Source organism: Anarhichas minor, unplaced genomic scaffold (genome assembly GCF_050575085.1).
Source record: "Anarhichas minor isolate MPS153535 unplaced genomic scaffold, ASM5057508v1 ptg000074l, whole genome shotgun sequence".
NCBI lineage: Eukaryota > Metazoa > Chordata > Actinopteri > Perciformes > Anarhichadidae > Anarhichas > Anarhichas minor.
The window spans coordinates 6,221,204-6,244,266 of NW_027466520.1; the positions used below are offsets into that span (position 1 = coordinate 6,221,204).

Sequence of the window (23,063 nt, forward strand, 5' to 3'; positions counted from 1 at the left end):
ATATAAGGATTGTGGCAGAAACAGAACAAACCGGAACAGAACATCATTTCTGGGGTCCAAAGGCTGCACAGCAGGGACTGAAGAGGCTCCATCACGTAGATGAAAAGGATACAAATGCCCCAGTAATGAAGAGAGCTTTAAAGACATGGCGAGGAAACGTCAACAATACATATCCCATGTAGCTGAAGATGAAAATCTCCCCCAGGAAGCTGAAGACTTCGAAGAGCTGCAAATTATAAAAGGGTTATAGAGGATCATGAGGGAGAAGGTCATCCGAGATGGGGAGGGGTTCAGGGTGGATTGAGTGTGTGTGTGTGTGTGTGTGTGTGTGTGTGTGTGTGTAGTGGGGTGAAAGTGAAGGACTCTGATCATATCTGAAATGGGTAAACAGGCTTAGATTTGCACAAACACGACAAATCCAGTGTAGATGTTATTCCCTGATCCTATGAGGTAGCAAATGCCACCATCTACAGCTACCTAATGCGGCTGCATGTAGCACCAAACATGTTTTTCTCATCATTCTCTTGTTAGAGATTTATATTTGTCAGTTGTGGAAATGTGAAAGAGGAGCTTCATGGACTTATAAAGACAGCTATGACACATTCTAATATTACAACTCAGTCCTACATTTCCTGTAAGGATTCAGGCCGTACCAAAACACTTGGATGTCATTTACTCTGGGAGGAAAATAGAATCAGAATTATTTTAATGGGGCATTTCTGCATAAGAAATCCAATATTGATTAAGGTCCTTATGTTGTATTTAATTAGAGCAGATGTTATGATTCCCTTAATGATTTATTATTTTCTGTTTTTACCAGTTAAACCAGCTTTGCTGTAAAGCTTTGGTAAAAAGCTATCTCATTGAATTAATGTACCTTCTCCCTTAACGGGACAAGAGATGCCACTCCTACTAGCTATTCAACCAGTGTCTGCATACACTGACTCCCTTTGTCTTGTCCTTTAAGCTGCATGTATAAATCATAGAAATGTAGATAAAGGCATTCTGCCAAGTAAACATACGGCACCATACACATGCATAGAGCCAATCCACTTTATAGGCAAAGGCTTCATAGCTGCATATCTTTTTAAAAGCATTTTCTGTGATAAACAGTTAGCCCCACTGTGGCACCGATAATGAATAATGAATGCATATATGCGTATATGTGTGTACTTCTGATTTATTTGGTCCTCTGTGAAGCTTGCCGGTAAAGTACGACGGTGCGCTTGCCTCCATCTGTGCTCAGCCTTTTAAGCAGATAGCCAGAGACTGGCCTCCCACACAGACACACTGGACAACCAGAGCACTAATGGCAATTAATGATTGCTTGCACACGCACGCAAGACACAAACACTTGCATCAAAAGGCAATGTGAACAAAGTGAGTAAACTGAAAAATGATGTATGAAAACTACTGCTGAATAGGCCTCAATCTGCCACCATAAACCCACCTGCCTGGTCCTGGTCCTGCCCTCAGAGGATAAATTGTGAATTGTGTACCTTGCCTGGCTCAAGCCACAAGACAGCACTGCCACAATACCTGAAAGAAAAAATAAATGCAGGGGAAATAAATGAAAATTCAAAAAGAGGAAATAGCCAATTAAGTGTTAAACATCCATGACATCTGTTAGTTGTAAATGTGAGCATGAACATTATGTGTAAAAAGGTCACGGAGGACTATAATGTAAACAGAAGGGAGTTAAACAATGTGCTGTATCTAATTAGTACAGAGTATGCGATGTAATCAGGTTGTGAGTATGTGTATGTTTGTGTGCTGGTTAACACAACGAGCCTTGGGGCCTCTCGTGTCGAGAATATGCTGTAGGAGGTTCTTCCATCATGGAAAAATGATGTGTGAGAAGAGTCTTTATCTGTGTGGTTCAACCCAGCATTTCTCAAACCAAAGCAACTGACTTCTAGTTTAGTTTTCAAATTAAACGTCAACATGATAATTAAAATATGAGAAATATTAGCAGAACAATGCATGTAGGCATTCACATAACCCCACCCGTTGTCCTGGTTCCAGCTGTAAAAACAGCTTAATCAAAATGTGCTGCCCAACCCAATCCAAGTATCCTCATGCTTCTGGCCAAAGACGTTGCTTCCATTTCTACTACAGAGACATGAAGCTCTGGGAATGATGAATGCTACAGAATGACATCATCGCTGTAAATCGTGGCAGATGCGGAGGAGCAGAAATTAACAAAAGGCGAAACACATGACAAGCGAAAGTAAAGAAGGGAAAGAAAAGCAGCTCTACGGAGAGAGGAAACAGGGTGGAGGGAGTGATTAGGGCCCCTGCTTGTAAAGAGGAGGCTGGCTGGAGCAGAGAGCTGGAATTTGAAACGCGTAGCATTAAAGGTGTGCTGATGCCTCACAGGACATGCTTGCTTTGTTGCAGACATTCAATTTCACATTTTTGCTCCCTCTACCCTGAAAGAAAATCACAGAAGATGGAAAACATGTGAATTTATTGTGATGGGGAGCAACACTGAGAGGTGTGAGCGAGCAATAATAAATACGGCAGCAAAGAAAAGATAGCACATGTGGTTCAGACTGCTCAGTGAAGCCAGTCCATTATTTTCTCTTCCCATTCGCCCGTCACACTAGGATGCTGACCTGTACCTGCACTATGCTACCTCTGGTAATCCCTGTACACAATGTCCTTTCCAGCACTGTTCAACAAAGTCTAATGAAGCATGCCAGCATGGCGGATCTCATTTTGGTTCCTCCTTGGTTTACATAACACTGACCGAGGTAGCACATCATCCACCATCCACATTCGAGACTCAGGGCACTTGGCAACAGATGAGATGCATCCCATAATAATGAGGGGCATAAGATTAATGATCGCAGGGCTCCCTGCGAGGCTGAGGGTCATTAGGCACACCCTCACTAAACTCCAGCAATTAACAGAAAGCGCCTTGATTACCAAAGGACACCGGGGAGGAGTCCAATCGCTCACTGGGTCGCTCTGTATGAGGTGCCGCTTCACCCTAAATGGATCATTAAAGGCCTTTGGATGGAGTAGCACTCATCAGATTAGTTTTGTTAGGGTCTAGCTTTGTACCAAGAACATTGAAGATTTGACTCATTTTTAGATCACTGTGACAAAACATCCGCATCAGAATCAGTTTTCGATGGCAAAATGAAGTATTTTATTATTAGCCCCGGTAGTACAGTATCAATACAGTACAGAAAAGTTGTATCTGCACTAAAAAATACCTGAGGCTCTGCATCAGATACTGGAGTAGAGAGAATCACTGCAGCATTCACAGTGGTGTACTTTATAGACAGGGCATCTGGGTCTAATAGAAAAAGGTTGCGGTATTTCATTAAAACCGTCTTCTCCTCCTCCACAGGCCACAGGGAGTTTTGCCAAGAAAGAGGGAGCTCTACAACATCCGCTGAATGAGTGGAATTCCTCTGACAGGCCAGGTCGGGCCAGGAGGACCAACAACACTAATGTGTGCATATGTACACTACATTCATATTTCAGAACTACATTACGACCGGCTGGTTAAGAAATAGATGAAGACAATTCCAGGCAGCTGAGCCAAGTAGTTGTTTTTTTTCCCATACATAAGTTACCCAAGATTCCAGATACTAGGAATCAGTGAAGTGAAAACTAAAACAATGTAATGGAAATACAACCTCCCCTTGGTGATGGATAAAGAAAACAAAAGCAAGGTCATGTTGTATCAATTTTAACAAAAGCTAGGCACGTCTAGACTTTCCAGGATATCTGTACAAACAGCTAGGGCAAGAATGCCATTATGCCATTATGGCTTGCTGCTTATCTGTGGGCATTTCCAAATTAAACAGGTACAAACATGCTCTGACAGAGTAGGGCGGACACCATTTTAAAATGAGTTATGGGGGTTGAGCCCAGAATGGGATTGGTACCTGCAGTTCCCTGTAGAGAGGAGATGGCTTAATACTTTCTCATCTGTACATTATTGACTCGCTACAATGCCAAGGACTCTCAGAGGGTAAAGTATGTAAGGGAAGGGCCTTCATCTAATGCTGGTGTACTTTTCAAGTCTAGACAGCAGACAAGCGCACATATCATTCCCAGGTTTGTGAAGTGCCAATGGCCACAGAGATGCATTGAAACAGCAGAGCTTGGTAATCAAACAGCTGCTTAAGCCACTGATATTGCGGAGGAGTGAGCAGTTGAGAAGGTTTGCACGAGGGGGAAAGGGCAGCAGTTGGCCAGCAAGATTTGTATTATGTCTGAACTCCACGCTGCCAAGCACTGACATGGCCACACACACACACACACACACACACAACATATAAGTCATACAGTGCTCACCTGAAAGTCCGCTGGCTTCAGCTGAGAGGAAGCTGCTCCAGGACAGCAGGAAGAAGACGGATGTTTCCAGCAGTGGATTCTCACATAGCCGAGTGAATTTGGTGAGGTGGAAAGAGAGTTAAAGATATACAAGGAGGTAATCAAACAGCACTCAACACTTTGCATCAGGCCAATGCAACTGCAACACAAATGTATGGCTGTCGTGGCAGAATACATGTACCGAAAGATGCAGTACTTTTCTGCAGCCTCTGCGAACAAAAAGCATCTGCAGAAGCTGCTCACTAAGCCAGGAAATCTGACATTTAGACTAACCCACTGGGTCTTTTTGAGATCCTTTCTGCGCGTTCCCCAACAGATAACATAGTGCACATCCCACTCCTATCTCACTGTCCCGCATCCCCTCTGGCAAAGCTTCATTGTAAAGCATACAGTAAGTCTTTACACAGTGTTCCAGAGAGGACCACACAGGTAGAAAGTTTAGTATTTGTGATAGTCACAGAAAGTGAAGATGGGTGGGTTTACTGTGAATGTGACAATATTAGGACTTCTAATTCTTTACAGAAGTAAATACTCTGTTGGCTTACAATCATGAAAACACCTTCCCAAGTCTGATTGTTTCTGTAATTAACATCAAACTGAGTCTCTTTAAGAAAGTTTAAGTTTGAGGACACAGCACAAAAGAGCAGGCTGTTGCTATGGTTAGCATCATCAAAATCAAATATATGCTCACTTTGTGCTTTGCCCGCACCCAGAGATTAGTCACTGTGAATAAGAGCTGAGCTGTGCTCCAAACCTCTCATGACACGTCCTCATTTTTCATCCTAAAGTCTTAGAACTAAAAGATCGGAGGGAAATGCTGGACAACAGCGCAAGCCGAAACTTAATCGGAGGCTATTGGCTTGATTGACGACCTTTCTGCAACCGTTAGTGTCGCAGGAGCACTTAAGACTTAGCTGCGATGCTTTTCTTCAGGTGGTACAGTAGGGGTTTGTTAGAGAAGCAATTACCAAGTCGAGGATGTGGATAGATTGCAGCGGATGCTGAGGTGATAATTGAGTTTGGGGTGCAGAGGCAGAGATGGGAGGGGATGAAAGGATATGAGGGCTGTTGTGACTGTGAATATGAAACCCAGGAGGAAGGAGCTGGCAAGCACTCCAAGAAAATAACCAACAGAGAGGAAGAAGGCAGGGGGGTCGAAGATATGTCCCGCACCCGTCTGGCTATAGGTGGTGATGGCACTGGAAGACAAATTGACAAAGACCGAAAAAAAAAAGGGTTACATACATGAAAAAGAGACAAACTGCTCAGGAACAAAAAAGAAAGCAATTGCACAATTACTACAGAAATAAATACGAGTGCTACTGATACTGAACCATTAAAGCGTCAACATGGTTTATGGCTCAGAAAGACAAATGCAGGTTCTTGGTGTAAACCAGTCTGCAGCAGTGAACAAAAATTCACATGCTTATTATGCTGAGCTAAGCCTTTAAGCAAAATTGATTGGAGTCACTCCTAAGAACACATACCCTTCTTTAGAAGTTAAATCCTTCCCTGAAAACAATCCATTCTGAATTATTTGCCTTAGAGACGTCCCCTAGTAGTTAGTGGGAAACAAGGGAAATACTATTGTTGTTCACAAAGACGGCAGCATCGTGCTATTCACACCGCTATAAATATTTAGTTTGTGGGGGGGAAGGGGAGACTTCCACATGGAAGTCATTGAGTGCAAAAGAGGCCGCACAGGGTGGAGGGAGAGGGGGAGGGAGGAAGAGAGAGAGGAAGAGAGAGAGAAAGAAAGAGAGAGAGAGAGAGAGAAAGAGAGCCTGAGGTGAAGCAAACAGATACAGGCACCCATTTGAGTGGCTGATGTAGCAGGCTCCCTTTGTGGAATGACAACATTTCTGTACCCACCACAGACCCTCCCTTGTACGCCCCTTAGACGTCAACTGTTCTAAATGAATGTCAAACCATTGAGTGAGCAAAACAATGTGAAAGTGGTGGTTGTTGTTGTTTTTGCTTCCTAAATATGGGACACACCTTCTTACAGCCAGGGTAAACCCCCTGGAAACTTACTTTATACTCCAGCTACCATGAAAATGGTTTGTTGAAGATCCTTATGGTGTCAAAAAAATATCTGACAAATGAAACCGTAATGCAACTCCACTTTTCATGCCGTCAGGTTGAAATGAGCTAGCACACGCCGCAACATTCCTTAATCTCCATAGCAGAAAGGGAAGAATCAATCACGCTAATGAGCTTAGCAAATTGAAAGGTGGGAAAATCTATTGTGCCCTCCGTGAGAATAAAGACTCCAGTTGTGTTAGCACATTACATTACTGTCATTTTATTTTTTTTAAACATTAAATTTGGTTACTAGTCTCTTGGTCAGTGTGGCCCTCTAGAGACTATATCTTCAGGCATCTGCAGGCTGTTAACTCCCAGTCAGAAATCTCAAGATGTCAACACGGGACCTGGCTGAATGGTGGCTGGGTCAGGGCTGCTGGAGCAGCAAGTGTAGTGCCTGTTAGAGGGCACATCAGCGTAAGGTTGAGCTGGTCTGGGAGCTTGTTAAAATTCCAGTGCCAGGGCCCCGCGTGGCTCACTAATAAGGGCAAGCTTTGTGTGTGGAGCCAGGGCGACCGGCAGGCTAGCGAGCCAGTCAAGTGACAGGAGATGGCATGAAGGCCGGTCACGCCACTCCAGGAACAAACACAGCATTATCTGACTGTTTGCCCGGGAAGACGTGCAGGCTCCCTCCTCTGCACTTCAATGTACACAGAGACAGCAGCCAGGGCGTGAACACAACAATCTGCGCAATCACCTTCTTTTCTCTCCATCTGCCTGCCTGTCTGTGCCCATTTGTGCGATCGGAGAAAGAAATGTCAGTGTACAAGTACTGTACAAGTACTCTCCATGTTTTTCATCTGCCTGCTTCGCCATAAATGTGGACCTGTGTGAGTTGTCGCCTCTCTCTGTCTCCATCTCTCTGCTCCCCATCTTGCCATCTGTTAGCACGTCTACTGGAATGGCTTTGTTCACTAGCTATGTGTAAATACAGCAGACAATAACTGCAATGTGTGTGTGCAGGACAAACATGCAAATTTAAGTGCACTGCTGGAGAAAGGGGAAAAGTCGAGGGAAATGAATGAGGCAATTGAAATGCATGAACAAGGCATGCCTGCATCATGGCTGCTTCACTGAGCTTCCTAGGGTTTTATTTATGCTGTATTTTGTCAGAATTTGACAGTAGCTGTGTTAGCTGAGTTCGTTAGCTGGGAGCGCGTGTCTCTACCCTGGAAGTGAGTCTCTCCACTGAGCACCTTAATGAGATGCTGACAGTGCCAGGGGCAACACGCTTACGCAGTCCACTGCATAGCATCTGAGGCGCTCATGCGGTTTTGCCAATCACACCCTTTCCTTAAAGCTGGCAGCATCCATCCAGCCTTCACTCGCCTACACATCCACCCCCATAATGCCAACTGGAAAAGACACAGTTAAACCTAGAAATATAATGCATTCCGAAGGCAGAGACGAATCCTAAAGCAAAACACTCACTGTGTCAGGACGATGGCCGCAGCATCATTCAGGACACTCTCGCCAAACAGCAGGGCGTGCAGATCCAGGTTCACATGCAGCTCTGACAACAGGCCAAGGACTGCAACTAAAAAAAACCAAAAAAACAACAGTTACTGCTGTTGAAGGCTGCAGGAAGTGGAATATCTGCTCTGGTAATCACACAGCAAAAGTGGTGTGCAGTAGCACCTCTTCTGCTACAAACAAGAGAAGCCAGGGGATTTAATGTTGCAGTGGAACAATACAAGCTGACAGAAAATGTCAGCACACCGACAGCACTGCAAAGAGGATTTTGACACTTGGAACAGCCAGAGTAACTAAACCAAGCAAAGACTTGTTCGAATAATATACATATTTGAAAATGTAGTAGCAAACTCAAGATATCTGGAATTTGATGATGCTCTGTGTGTATGATGACATTTTCATGCAAGTGCACAAGAAAAGAAATCATTAAAATAGATAGTTTGGCCTTTTTTGTATTATCACTGAACAAATGAACATACTGAGTCACTGTGTACTACACAGAAGCACAAATCAAAGGGAACACATAATTAGACACTTAATTGTATTTCAAGTCCAGAGAATGAATCAACACATCAAGTAACAAATAACAGAACAATAAAAATGATGTAATAAGCTAAATCTTAGTCTGCATGTGTGACCGTTTATTTTATAGGTTACATTTCCTGTGTAGTCATAACACGGCAGTCTGTGATTTGTTGGTGGCAGTATAAACGGCAGATCATCGAAATCATCCAACTAAATAAAACGACTTAGTGTTAGCACTGCAGGTGTTTGTGTTGCACGTGTGTTCGTGTCTGCCGAGCATGAATGTGCTGTATGTGGGAGTGTGTTTATCAGCTTGGAGCATTGCTGCAGTTTTCACGATAGAGGGAGAGAACGACTAGGATTCTGGGAATCTTGAGAGGACGCTGGTTGGAGAAGAGGGGAGATTAGAGCTAAGATGCTGCAGCTGATTAAAATATCCAAAAGGAGCCAATTACAGTCTAATGTAGGGGAACTGGCAGAGAGCTCCATGCTTTAAATAATGTAAGATTCACTTACTGCTCAGCAACACAAAGAAGTCCTCCCCACATAATTCAGTTTCTCACACAGGTGCCTCTTGCACGATGACTTTAAGTGGACATGTTTACAAAGACACAAGCTGCAGTTGTAAGTGTGTTTGTACTGAATACGATTGAGCGGAGTGGAACACGTAAATGGTAATGTTCAAGGTTTACAGCTAAACTTACACACAGCACAGACACAGTGATAACTGATACCACAGCTATCCATGACTAGTAACGACTATGAGGAGAATTAGTATTGAACTTAGTGCCTCTGTAAATGAACGTCGAACGATCACAGCGTTGAGACAAATACAAATGCCTGGTGCAATCTGGGTTGAGCTGCAAAGTTGGACTGATTTTCCGAGTGTGTATCTGAGCCTCCATCTAGCTTAGGAAATGTTGTATGGTTTTTGAAAGCTGATAAGAATGGATGTTTACTCACAGTTGAGTCTCCTGCATTTACTGTAACCTCTAGAGGATTTGACTCTTCTGTAACGACATAGTGCGAATCATCTAGAGAGGTTAAACACTGGGGAACCCTCAACCAATCAGTAGAGCTGATGAAACCTCTTTGAGCAGTGGCAGAACATTGGAAGGCTATATAACAAAAAGTCCAATTGCCTTTGATTTAAACCCAGATGAGCCAAGATGTTGAAGCTTGCAAGCTTTGGCACCATATGTGAAATTTGCAATAAATATTACAGTAACTTCCTTGTTATGTATTTTATGTTTACAGAGGTTGTGACTTCAGTCAGTAATAGTTTCAAAGTAGTAATCAATACAAAGTCTACACATATGCTGTATAAATAAGGTATTCTGTGCTGATTCTTCATCCTGAAGTGGCCATAGACAAGTTTTCATCTTCCAGAACATAGCAACTACCAACAACACAGAACACGCTGCCTGTAGCGTTTCCACAGTTACTTTGGTTGTTCGGGCTGTAAATCAAGACTTCATTTTCCGGCGAGATAGTACAGATTGTACCGGGTGGAAGACAGAATTGCAGAGTGAAAGTAAGGCTTATGGGGAACCAATCTAACCGACGATGGTGTCGTTATTCTATAGCAATTACATCATTACAACAATCAATCAACTTCATAATTATAAGTTAATGGGAAAAAAAACCCTTAATGAACTCACAATCTCTATCTTGCATCTCACGACATGTCTTGAAAAAAAATGTATCAGATCATTGATGATAAAACTCAAATTTGTGGTGAAAAATATAAACTGATTACGCTGTTTATGCAGCTGAACCTCTCAACATAATGCATCTGCTTAGAAATATGAGCTGAATTCCACGGTGAGTTTACCGACAGTAAGCAGAAGATGCTGGAGCATACGAATGAGCGCATGCACGCACGACCTGCAGGACGGCGAGGTGGTGACGCTGAGTGACAAGGACAATACCGACATTGACGAGGAGGTGACATGCCTGTCAGCTCAGCACTTCGCGACACCTCAAGTATCTCCCTCTGCAAGATATTGGCTGTAGCATTGTTTACAGATACGGTAGATACGATTACATTAGAGTAGGATAGCAATATACCACATTGGATAGATAGATGGATATATAGAAAGACAGAAATATACACTCGATAGAAGAAAACATACTGGCACAAATCCTTATTGTAACTGCCACAAAAGAAACCCGGCTGAGTTTCAAAACAAGCAAAACCAAAGTATCATATAACAAAAACAATGTCAGATATGGAGAAAGACAACAAAGATGCACACACACCCACACACGTTCATAAGGATACAGGCATGGACAGGAAGAGAAACTCAGAGCGGTGCCATTCTGAAGGCCAGACAATATCATATTCAAAACAATAACAGCTCCCGGTAGATTCATTCTCCACCTGTTGAGACTAAGATGCTAAAAGAATCCTATAAATTAGTCTCAGAGAAGCTAGTGATATGATGGATTGTGATGCTCCGATGGCGGCGTTTGACCCTTCAGTGAATACCAGGCCAGGGAAAGCATCACAGCCAGTATACGACCAGACTGATAATAAGAGCAGTGGCAAGAGAGCAGCCTCAGGACTTGTTTTGACAGATCTGGCTCTTTGGTCTTTGACAGGTTTAAGGCTCCTGGTTGGGGAAAATCCTTTATCTGGAGAGGGGGAGGTAGGCCCTGGAGTCAGGATCGTTCCATCTCCTTGCTCACATAATGCCTGGCTGATGACAGCATGTCGTGCACTACTCACACTGCAAGACGGAAAAATAAAAAAAAAATAAAAACATAGAGCCCACCCCAAACACACACACACGCGGGTTAGCCGTGTTGTCATGGCAACCCCGTCCTGCAGCTGTCAAGTGTTCATCAGTTTCCACAGCAACACCATCAGGTGGAGAGAAGTAGGCAATTATTTCAGACATAATACAGTTGAAAGGGTCCAACGGAAGCCTCATTAGGTCAAATTACCCCTGCTGCAGAGGCAAAGCTCATGGCCATATCAGTCAGAGAGCACGGGATTTGCTCGCTGATTTGACCAAAGTAGGCAGATATAATACTGAAAGTGATGCATTAGGGAAGCCGTAATAGTCAACGGGGAATTACTACAATCTCCCCGACTCCGCGTAAGAATTGCTCAATTTTGTAAGCATTGACAAGAGGACAAACAGGGGTCACAAGATTGCATTCCTTGCCGTTTAAAAGCCCGTTAAAGTAAACCAGCACTTTATAATTTGTAGTTTTCCAGTTTGGTTTTGCTTCCTCTTAATCTCTTAAGAGGTCACATGCACGTTTACATATACCTGTTTTTGTATAACTATGTATAACTGCATTTAAGTTACTGTTATAACATCTGGCCCGGGACTGAAGACATAAACAAGTAATTTCCAGCTCTGGCATCATTTCCAGCTCTGAAATACTAAGAGAAATATGTATGTGCAGTCCATGTCAAGAGAACTCCTGAAGAAGGAAATAAATAGAAGCTCAAAGATGAAAGAGAAAAACTACAGAGGCTCCCACCCCACTCCCAAAAAATCCTTTGAGAAGTTAAGTGAGGGTTTCACTGACCTTTTGTAACCATCCCTGAAGCTAGAGGAGGCAGTGCAGCAGGCGTTCTACATTGTGACTTGAACCATGCGTCTTATTCTGAGGCTGAAAACAAAAGGTTTCATGGCTACAGAGCTTTGATTTGATTTAAAAAGCAATAGATGCATGCTGGAATGAACAGTTAAGTAAATGCTAGGGACATTTATGCCTCCTAACAATTACATATTTTCAAAAGAATATCAATAGGGATATTACAGACTTAAAGGTCGTCTCTACTGTCTCAAACTGAGTAATAAAATCTAGTTGCTCAGGTAGCTTCTGTCCACCTCTTACAAGAGAATGTAAAACACTGCAAAATAAATGTTAACATACAGGTGCTGTTTACAGCTGCATCTACCTTTAGATCTGCTGGTGTTATTACATTATTATACATTTGCCTTCCATTTTACTCAAAGCTGCGAGCCTGTGATGACTTTCACACTGTTCTCAAGATCTACAACATTTCAGTTGATACGTGAAATCGTTGCACTCACACAATGAGTCATCCACACAGCCAGAGAGCTGTCGCACAAGGGCTTTGACATTAAGAAAAACTAATTTGAATTATTCCTGAACACTAAATTGTTCCGAGAGTCATTGTGACTGTGTGTGTGTGTGTGTATGTGTGTGAAAGTAAGTCTGTGCCTATTTCCGGAGTGCTCCTTTGCTTTGGCCCCTTTCAGAAAATCAGAAAGCCGGCGCCATATTTGGACAGCTCGAGATAGAGGAAGCCAAGGGGTGTTTGTGTTTAGGCCATCGATGCATTGCAGTGCGATTCTAATCAAAGTGACGGGGGCGCCGGGGCCGACAGGGGAAGAGCACGTCGTGGCATGGGAAAATAACGTCGGAACTGACGGCTTGCACCATAATCTACGGCTCCTCTTTGACACTCAACCAGATCAACCACCTATTGGCATAAATAATTCATTAGCAAATGAGGACATTAACATTACCACTGCAGCAGCGTCGCGGGATGCCTTATGACATCCCACTGGACTCCTCTTGAAGAACACAGATTATTTTGTGGTTCCACTTAGGAAAAAGGTGCACCGAATTTAAAGCAGTTACATCGTCTGCTAGGGCATTGTGACTTTGTGCATGCATCAATCCATGTTATTTATCTCTGTGCAAAGGTATGTAGACAGTAAAAAGGATGGCTATACATAAAGCAAGAAGGGTAGAGTAGAATTGTGCAGTGAAGTTTACATCTGTATAAAAACCAGGAAATCAATGTTGCTACTAGAAGTAATGAGAGTTACACTAGGAGTTTGTTTATAAGGCCAGCTACCTGGGTCAGTGGCCGACATAATGGCACCAAACAGGAGGCAATCAGTGAGGAGGAAGTCTCCATCTGCTGCTTGGCCCAACAGCACCATCAGTCTGGTGAAGCCGTAGACGCAGGCCCTGGGACAGAGGACAAACAGACAGAAGGACACACAGCGAGGTCATCGGGGAGCGCCAGACAGAGCAGGCCTATCAGTCATCCCTCTAACCGCAGCAGGGCTTCCCCCAGAGTAGTGTGGGTAATGGGGCCAGATGCTACCAGCAGGTGAGTTGACCCGTTTCCAGGCAGCGGCTGCTTAACGCAGGTGGACACACAAGGCTGTGAGTCTACAGGGCAGCATTACATTTGGAATATGTGTGTATATGGATCCACATGACCCTCCATTCTAATCTACACTCAAATACATAATATACTCACACACATACATGTCAACTAGTTCTGTTAGACATCTCATCTCAGCACCTATCCATTTTCAGTATTATAAACACTCAGACATAATAAAAGGACACCAGAATTATGAGTATGTGTGCTTTATGAGCACAGAATCACCCGGAAGACTAAAAACAAAGAGGAGAGTTTGTGAAGGGCATTGTGACAGAAATAAAACCGAAGCAGTGATTGTATCTGCTCTGGGGCCTGGCAATAAAACAAATCTACAATCTAACTGTCCCAGAATGCACCACTGTATGCTCTCCCTTATGAAAATACTGCACTTAGAGCAAAAAACTTGCTAACATTCTGCATTCAGCACTGCGGTCCAGCTCTCGACTGGTAAATTATGTGTGTTAAGAACTAATCCTGTTACTGTGAAGCATCCCATAATAATCAGTTTGCCAGCTTGTTCTCTGGGGAACCGTTCTGTCCATAGGCATAACTTGGTTACCATGGTGATGGCACACGACCTGTCCCCGAGGTCGGTATTTAAAGTAGTGTCCTCAGGTTGAGCGACTAAGCTGTCTTATTCATCTATCTTTAAGGGAGATTTGAAGTTGTGGTAATGCCGTACATTGTGTGTGTGAGTGAGAGAGTGAGAGAGTGAAATACAGCAGCAGTAAGAGACAGTGAGACAGGCGGACACAGAGAGAGAGAGAGAGAATGAGAGGAAGTGGATGTACTTTGTCAGAGGAGTCATTAAGGTTCACTCACTCCCATGAGACTCTCATTTCCCCATGGGATATGGCAGACTCACTAACAAGCAACAGGATTGGTCAGGTCTGGTCCCTTAGCGTCAAAGAATGTACACGTGACCCAACATGTCAAACTGTGTCCTGCGTCCCGAGGGAATTGGGGAGAGTTTGTCATTGGCCGATCCTGGGAAAGGAAAAGGACTAATGTATGGAAGAAAAGAGGGAGGGAAGCGAGGAAAGACAACATCTTTTACACTGGGTTTCAGCAGGTTGGAGAAGCCCGCGGGCTGTAATATCTAGAGGGCATGAGCCTTTCCCTTGGATATAAAACATTGTGAATAATTTAACAACAAAATAATTATATTACAAAGGAAATAATAGCATGAATAAACAACACACACACACACACACACCAAGTAACCGTTCAACCCAGCAGCAGCTTTAAAAGTATCAGAGTATGGGAACATATTGACATGTTATCTATTTTATATACAGGGGGGGAAAGCAATTTAAACACACAGAAGCGACTTTATTAGGTTTTATTCGGTAAGTCCAACACAATAGAGGTTCTGCCATTACATGTATTTTTACAAAGCTCATAAAGCTACGTTTTTGGTGACACTGTCAGACATTTGTAAATTTAATCATGTTTGTTATGTTTGTTACAGCCTATATCACAAATTACATATTTGCCTGACGATACAATCTATCCATTTGCATACATGAAGGGGGCCAGAATATTAGAGACGCCTCTCAATACGATGCAGTCTAGTACAACACCATCACTTACTGTAACCTCAATAGTAAAAACATAAAATCTAATTGAGACCTCTATGACCCCCCCATAGAGTAAAAGTTGACTTTATGGCAGAACAATGTTATTGGATTTCATTCGATTGTACCGCTGTGCCTAATAAAGTGGCCACTGAGTGTATATTTCTGTGGGTGAAATAGTATTGTGTGTGTGTGTGTGTGTGTGTTTTAAGTGAAAACATTGTATCTCCAAAATGCCAGAAGGGGAAAATATATATACAATTTTAATCCTTTGAAAGGGCTTCATAAAATTGAAGTCTGTTTTTCTGATCAAAGTGGATCCTGAAGTTATAAGAGGAAAACAACAACTGGAGTTATGAGGTTTTCACATAGTCTTTGTGTGAAGCAAATTAATACATGAGAAACAACCGGTGTGCAAAGATCTCGATTTCCTCCAAAGTCTGAGAGTGCCATCTAGCGTTGTGAGGCCAGAATAGCAACCCAGTTCCATTCTACACACTAATGCTCAGCAGGTTTCGATTTGATTTGATCATCTCAAGTGTGCTGTTGGTGCACACTACAGCACTGTTCATAGCAGACTGATTATAATAGCAAAGGCACCGTTGTTATAACCTTAATGGCTCTACTTCATGTTTGCCATTCAGTTCCAGGACCTTGCTATTGTGCATGCTGGCTCACTATTATACCTCACTGCAGTAATTAATGTTATAAGGTTGCACATGTGCTTTTCCTGCTACGACAAAGGCCCATTGTACCTCAATGCAATGCACCAAGCAAATAGAGAAGCTACTCACAGCTGCAGAGAAATTGACTTAATTGCAGATGTGATGACACAGCTGCCGAAAGATCTTCATGAAATCTTTGTACAGTTTACTTCTTTGTAAAAATAATAAGTGACGTTGTTTTAACTATTGTATGTCAACTGCAGAAACATTATACTATGACAATTAGTATTAAGTACATACAAATAGTATGCAGTAAGGGACTGGGACATAACATATGAATTTACAAATGACACAATACAGAGGGAACATTTGACTGAAAATTAGCAACATATGAATTGGAAATTAGCACAATTATAATCACCATGATCACATATATATTGTATATGATAATACAGTAAATACTTTTCTACTACTACTAACGGCTATAGCACCTTCCATGCATGAAATATAGCTTCATGAGTATATGATTACTTTTTCTAGACTTTTAGTTTCTACCATTTTATATTACTTTTACTTAATGTCAGACACTGAATTCCTATGTCCCATTAATCCAGGACTTTACTGCTCCATTGTTGACAAATTCTCATACGTTGTATTTTATAAGAAGAATGGTATCATTGCCTCGGTCCAGACCTATGCATCCGCCCACTCCACCAAGGTTGTCGACTGATATCCATTATCTCGGCCGTTCTCTTACTTCTGTGCACCTTAACTCCGTGTGTGTTAATGTATTTTTGATGTGTTCATTTTGCGTGAATGAAAAAAAAAATAAATGCTTACCCTATAGTCACACAGCTGATTATGGTTCCCAAAAACGCAAAGGTCAAAACAGATCCGAGATTCCCAATGAATCGTTTCTAGAACAGAAATTTGAATGAACACCAATCAGTAACGTCAAACAAGCAGCTCAGCAGTATGCAACACATTTACTTAAATCCCATGTAAGCAACAGCAGCACGCGCTGACAGGCAGTGCTTTTTTTGAACTGACGAAGCATACATACAAAAAGAGCAGTCCTTTGATGATGTCGTTTTCCCCTACAGTGAGGCATGTCAGGACAGCAGTCTCACCTGATTGAGGGTGTAAGCTCCATGGAAGATGATAGGTGGCAGGAACAGATTGAAAAGGACCTCGGGATCAAAGGTCTCCTGTAAAAGACAGAGCCGTTGTGTTGGTGACTGACAGGGCTCCGTGGGGAGCGAGAGGATTCCGTTTACTGGATGTGACTGACTGACAGATATTACACACACATTGTTCATTTAGCAGCTCTGTTTTGCAGACAGGCAGCAGTTCTCTTTCCTCTTTGAATCCCAATGTCACAGTGGTCTCCTGGTACCGGGACAACCTTATCTGTCCTTTCTTTCTAAAATAAAATATATAAAACTTTTGCATATTGGTAATAGAAAAAAGCATGACACTCCAGGCTTATATTTTGTTATTGTTCCCACCCATGAACGTTGCAGTTGGAAGCATTATTGGTACCATAAAGTAGGCTCCAACCTGTCTACATACAAAAATCATCACATTGTAGCAATGAAACACAAACATGAACCTGGTTTAACTGCTATGTTAGGAAATACTACTAATTCCTCTCAACAGCAAACTTTGAATCTTCAGTAGGGCCACTACTTTGATGGTGCATTATTACAACTGCCCTATAATTTAATTACTGTGTACTGCATTAGCATTCTGCACCGGTGCCCTCACTCAGACTGCCTCAGCTGATTAAAGCAAAGCATAACACAAAGTGAGAAGTCTAACACATTGTGTAAGTGTTCACCACGGAGGCTCCCAGTGTTCTTTAGAACGGGAATAAGCAAGAACCATTAGTAAAGACGCACATGTTGAGACAATGGACGGATTAAAATCAAACAAAATCTAAGCCGCTGATCGCAACAACCTATATTACCTTCAACACAAGCAGTAGCCAGAGCTTAAGGCTTTTCTTAACATACCGTGCACGTTCTTTGTCTGTTTCTCATCCCAGCCAATATGACGCAATACAAGCTGCACAGAAAGGTAGCCTTTCATGTCCTTCATCCTTGAATCCATTTTATGTCCATTGTGGGTACCTTCTGAGGATCAAACGGCAGCGATATTCAAATCAGATCAAAATAATGTTACTCTCTCCTGATTCCTACATCCCGCAAGGTCTCATTACATTGCTCAAAATGAAATTCCAGTTCAATTATATTTCAGATATGTGGTGATGATGCTTGCAGAGAAAATATTGAAGCGGCCGGAATAACATGAATATTTGAACAAATGAAAATAGGCCCGTCTCTGTAAATTGCATTTTGGTGACCATTTACACATATGTGTGGACATGTGGAAGATTGCATTTTTAATCATAATTTCTGATGCTGCAAAGCCCCCTATAGTTTGGAGTGACTATGCTTTCACAGTAATTCACACTTGAAATGGTTGCCAGCTCTACAAATTGCTCCCATCTTTCTGCTACCATCACCCGGCTTAAAATAAATTACTTTCTCGTGACTGCAATTACCCACAGAGCACATATATATGTATTTTTACAGACTGTGCATGCTAAATACAAAATGGCATAACAGAGACTAATACAGACACTGTAATCAATTATGCATATGCTAGTGGCTTTATTCTAAGGGCCACCTGCGCCACAGAATCGGGGATGGAGGTGTGTTGTATACACTAATTGCCTCTTCAGCTGAGCAGCACTAAATTTAAATCAGACCACAAACTTTAATGCCTTACTCCCCAGCGGCACATAATGGACTCAGTAATGCAATGAAATTCTTATCTCTCTCTGCTATGCCCCCTTATGTATCAGGCTTAATAGCGTGAAGGCTACACAGAATGGTCTGACCAAAGTAATGGCCTTTGTGGTAGCCTCTGCTGGTTTGCTAATGAGACCCCAGCATTCAAAGGGGCCAAAGAGTCCAAGCCATTAGTGAAGAGCTACACGTGGCCTGGATGATTTGCAGGGTTCGTGGGTCACTTACTCCCTTTGTCTCTGGTTGAAATATCGCTCTGAGATGAAGAAATACATTTTCAAATACACTCATTCCACATCCTCTCATGCTTGTTCGCCATCACGTGGCTGAACCCCCGGCTCATTGGTTGGTTTCTTTGATATGAGAAATCTCCCTGATAGCACCGCCACAATATGAAAGCAAGCCAGAAAACAGTAATAATACTAATTACAACCAGAGGCGCCTGTCAAAGCTTTGGCTCTTCTACTTAGCGGCTACATTAGGGTCTCTAACTAATCCCTTTTCCACAAATACTTTCCAAGAGAAGTTTGCAGCACGATGGCTTAAGGTCCAGTTGTAACATTATTCCTGTTGCATCTCAGTGACAAAAAAATATCACAAATAAACTGTTTAACAATCCTTGCATGTGGAATTCAAATGAGACTTTCAGCATTAAAAAATCATTCAGCTCCCTCCTGATTAAAAGTGATAATAAGTATCTAAAATATTCTGCTGAGAACACGTTTTTTAATTGGATGTTTATTATTTTAGAAAACTAAGGGTATGATTGCAGTTTTCACATCATTAACAAACCAATATACTGTGTACAATAGACGATATTAAACAATGTCGTATTTATGTTATATGGAAGTACAACGTAAAATAGCAAAGAGGTTCAATGTTATGCTTCCAACAGAAACAAAATAGATCTCTTACTTGTGAAAAATAATTTACAATTCAAACACTGTGCTGACAGCAAAGTACAACTGCTTATTAAACTCCCAGCGTCAAATCATGAGCGGCAGCGCATCTCTACTACATTCATAAAACATCATTGATGTACTTTGTGCTCGGCAGATTGTGATTTGGAATATATATTCATGGTATCATAGTTCCCTCCACTTTCGAACAGATGGTAGATATTCACATCCATTACTGTGTTCTGTCCGTGTCACAGGTTGAGATGTTCATCGCCATCCAAGAGGGAAAAGCTGCATTGCCCGTTTAGATTACCTAACTATCTCATATCTTTCCTGCAGTGCAGAGCAATCCAGCACCAATATCACTTGAATCTCATTATGGGCATTCTGCAAGTAAACAACACAGAGTGTCTTCACAGGAACCCAAATTTCAAGAAAAGATAAATTGCAATTGAATTCACGGTTTATGTTTGCAGTTGTTGGCAAGAACATACTTTAAAGAAAGTGTTAGTAGAAAGCCTTTTTTTGTTTATTGATCAGACACCTTGTGTTGCTTTATCTACTTTACAAGAGTTCTGGCTGAGGAAGTACAAAAGGCCCAGGACCTCAGCCCACTAGCTATATCCAGGGGAAATGTGTGTTAATATTTCAAAAGGATTAACCCGTGGAAAGCACCTGGACCTGATGGCATCCTTGGTCAAGCTCTCAAGGTGTGTGCAGATCAACTGGCAGATGTCCTCACAGACATTTTCAACCTCTCACAGCTCCAGTCTGTAGTCCCCACGTGTCCCAAAAAGACCAAAGCCCTCTGCCTGAACAACTACCGCCCAGTACCACCCACCTCCATCATCATGAAGTGCCTCGAGCGGTTAGTCAAAAAACCTTCATCACCTCCTTCATCCCTGACCCACTTCAATTTGCAGATCAAATAGATCTGTCACCCTCGTCTCCCACACTGCCCTCTCCCACCTGGAAACACATATGTGAGAATGCTGTTCATTGACAATAGTTCAGCATTTAACACCATTGTGCCCTCCAAAAATTGTCATCAAGCTCAGAAACGTGGGGTTCAACACCACTGGATCCTGAGCTTCATAATGGGCAAACCCCCAGGCGGTGCACATCGGCACCACCACATCCTCCACCCTGACTCTCAGCACTGGAGCCCCTCAGGGACGCATGCTCAGCCCTTTCATGTATTCCCTGTTCACGCACCACAGCTCCGACAACATCATTAAGTTTGCTAACGACACGACCACCATCGGCGACGAAACAGCCTACAGAGAGGAGGTCAGAGCGCTCATATTGTGGTGCCTCGACAACTACCTCCATCTCAATGTCTAAACTAAGGAGCTGGTTGTGGACTACAAGAAGCGACAGCGAGGACCATCAATGGGACTACGGTGGAGAGCGTCAGTAGCTTCCTGTTCATCAGGGTTTACATCAGTGAAGACCGGACCACACAAACACCATAAAAAAAAGACTCTTCTTCCTCCCGGCACTATAATATAGGTCAAATTGTTGTCTTGCCCTATTTCTCTCTTGCTTCCCTGATAACAAACAGAACATGCAAGTAATTTAGAAGAAAACCAATAACTAACACCTTTAGAGGATCCTCTGTTGATATAAATACCCAGCATACACAAGGGACAAAATATAGGTGTGATCAAAGGAAAGAAAAGTAAGAAAATATATATTTTTTTATATATACGTATATATAAAAGCACATCAGAGGAAAAGAAAGCATCCTGTGCGGTGCAGTTTGTTTTCACATGTTCCCTCTGTAATATTGATTGTGCACCTTTTGAAAGTAAATGTTTTATTAACAGGTTGTTTCACTTTCCATTAGAGGCAATGTTGTGTCACAACCTGCACCACCTATCCACATAAATGATTCACTTTTTGTAACATTTATTTGAAGCGCAGGTCAAATTAAATTGCCATAGTTACCGTATGAGGGGTTGAGACCGGCGGCCATCGATGGTTGACTCTCCCAACATGTTTAAAACGGTTAAAGTGTGATGTGACGTTGATTGTCAAGAGGAGAGGTGTGCTGTTAAGACCAACACAAGTGCAAACCGTTTCCTTGTTGTCTCCCCAGTCAAATGACAAGCATCTCACCATCAACCCCACAAGCATACCTGCAGAAGAGCAGCAAAAAGACAGACGAAGCTGCAGTTATGAAAACTATGTAACATGCTAAAAACTATTCCAGAAGTAAATCAATCATAATGCAGCAACTGTAATGCAAAAACATCCAAAACATAACGTTATAATGAAATACAAATCAGGTATAGGCAATTACTGTTTTGGTGTAATGCCTAAATTGAAAGTTTGATTCCAATATCATGCCATAATGCCTTTATCAATATCCTTAATTTGGCTGCGAACAATATAAGCTATAACTTGCCTCTCATTCATTGTAGTTGTTGTGTTAATTAGAAATTTCCCTCATAAAGATAAATGATAAAAATGGTGACAGGTGCCAAATTAGATAATGTGACCAATGCGTTCTTACTAAGGCCCAGATTTGACAAATTGAACCCAAAGATCATCATTCTGATATATAATGTAAACTGAGAGTTCCGGAAGTGTTGATAGATAACGGCTTCCGTGCTCTATCCTCTAAATTGGCTACTTACCATAAAACATTGCACCTCCAGTTTCAGTTATAAGTCTATATTTAAACTGTTTTAACTTCCACACACTGAGAATGGTAAGAAGTGCCAAGCCAACAGCTGCGAGTATCAACAATGCACTGTCTTGTTTTGGCGTGACCGTGGCCGACATCTTCAAAGCCGAGGGCAAACTTTTCGGAAACAACTGTCTTACTTGAGATTGAATTCAGCAGCAGCAACATCCGTATCAGCAGCGCTCGAGAGCTCGCGCTGCGTTCAGTGCTGCTTGGTAATCTCAGTTTTTGTCCAATTTAAGGGAAACTACTAAATTGATTAAGTAGTAAAGATATTTTTATGAGCGTGTATATTTTACAAATCAAAAGATACAAAGCTGTTTTGCTAAAGTACCAATGCAACAGATGTGTATGAGACGTGCGTGCAAGTAAAATGTGAGAGCACTGAAACGTAACATCTGGACAAGATCTAATTATTATTGTCTTAGAAAGCCAAAGTAAAGCCTGTTTGCAATGTAAAAACAAAATAGAGTTTCCTACTGACACGGCTCATGACGTTATATCGTTATATATTCCGGTATTTCCCAAAGCACCTCGATGCATCACACTTTGGATGTCCGCCTCTGATTTCCCAGCAGGTGGCAGTATGTTCAAACTAATTCACGCGGAGCTCGTGGGAGCCCACTGCAAGAGGCCGGACGGAATCTCCACTTTCTGTCTCTTAGCTCCAAGTGAATCAAGGATGAATTGGCACTTCATTAAAACAATAGTCTTTAGGTAGTAAGGTAATGATGATTTACTTCGATTGTTATCCCAAAATAATAAACATGTAAAAACCTTTGGAAATGCTTAGAAATAGCCTGCT

At 42.2% G+C, this 23,063-nt stretch overlaps 1 protein-coding gene across 1 annotated transcript in view; it reads right to left on the reverse strand.

Annotated features, from left to right (window-relative positions):
- The window catches only part of LOC142937330 (sodium/hydrogen exchanger 9-like), a 53,368-nt gene extending 30,909 nt beyond the window's left edge, over positions 1-22,459 (reverse strand). The window contains exons 1-10 of the mRNA XM_076080178.1: positions 22,209-22,459; positions 21,517-21,707; positions 16,985-17,062; positions 16,695-16,771; positions 13,292-13,407; positions 7,873-7,978; positions 5,417-5,555; positions 4,318-4,423; positions 1,451-1,539; positions 113-226 (exon numbers count right to left, since the gene is read on the reverse strand). Of these exons, the coding sequence (XP_075936293.1) occupies positions 113-226; positions 1,451-1,539; positions 4,318-4,423; positions 5,417-5,555; positions 7,873-7,978; positions 13,292-13,407; positions 16,695-16,771; positions 16,985-17,062; positions 21,517-21,707; positions 22,209-22,356 (1,164 nt within the window). The 5' untranslated portion in view covers positions 22,357-22,459. The remainder of the gene's footprint in view (positions 1-112; positions 227-1,450; positions 1,540-4,317; positions 4,424-5,416; positions 5,556-7,872; positions 7,979-13,291; positions 13,408-16,694; positions 16,772-16,984; positions 17,063-21,516; positions 21,708-22,208) is intronic.
- Positions 22,460-23,063: the final 604 nt, after the last annotated feature.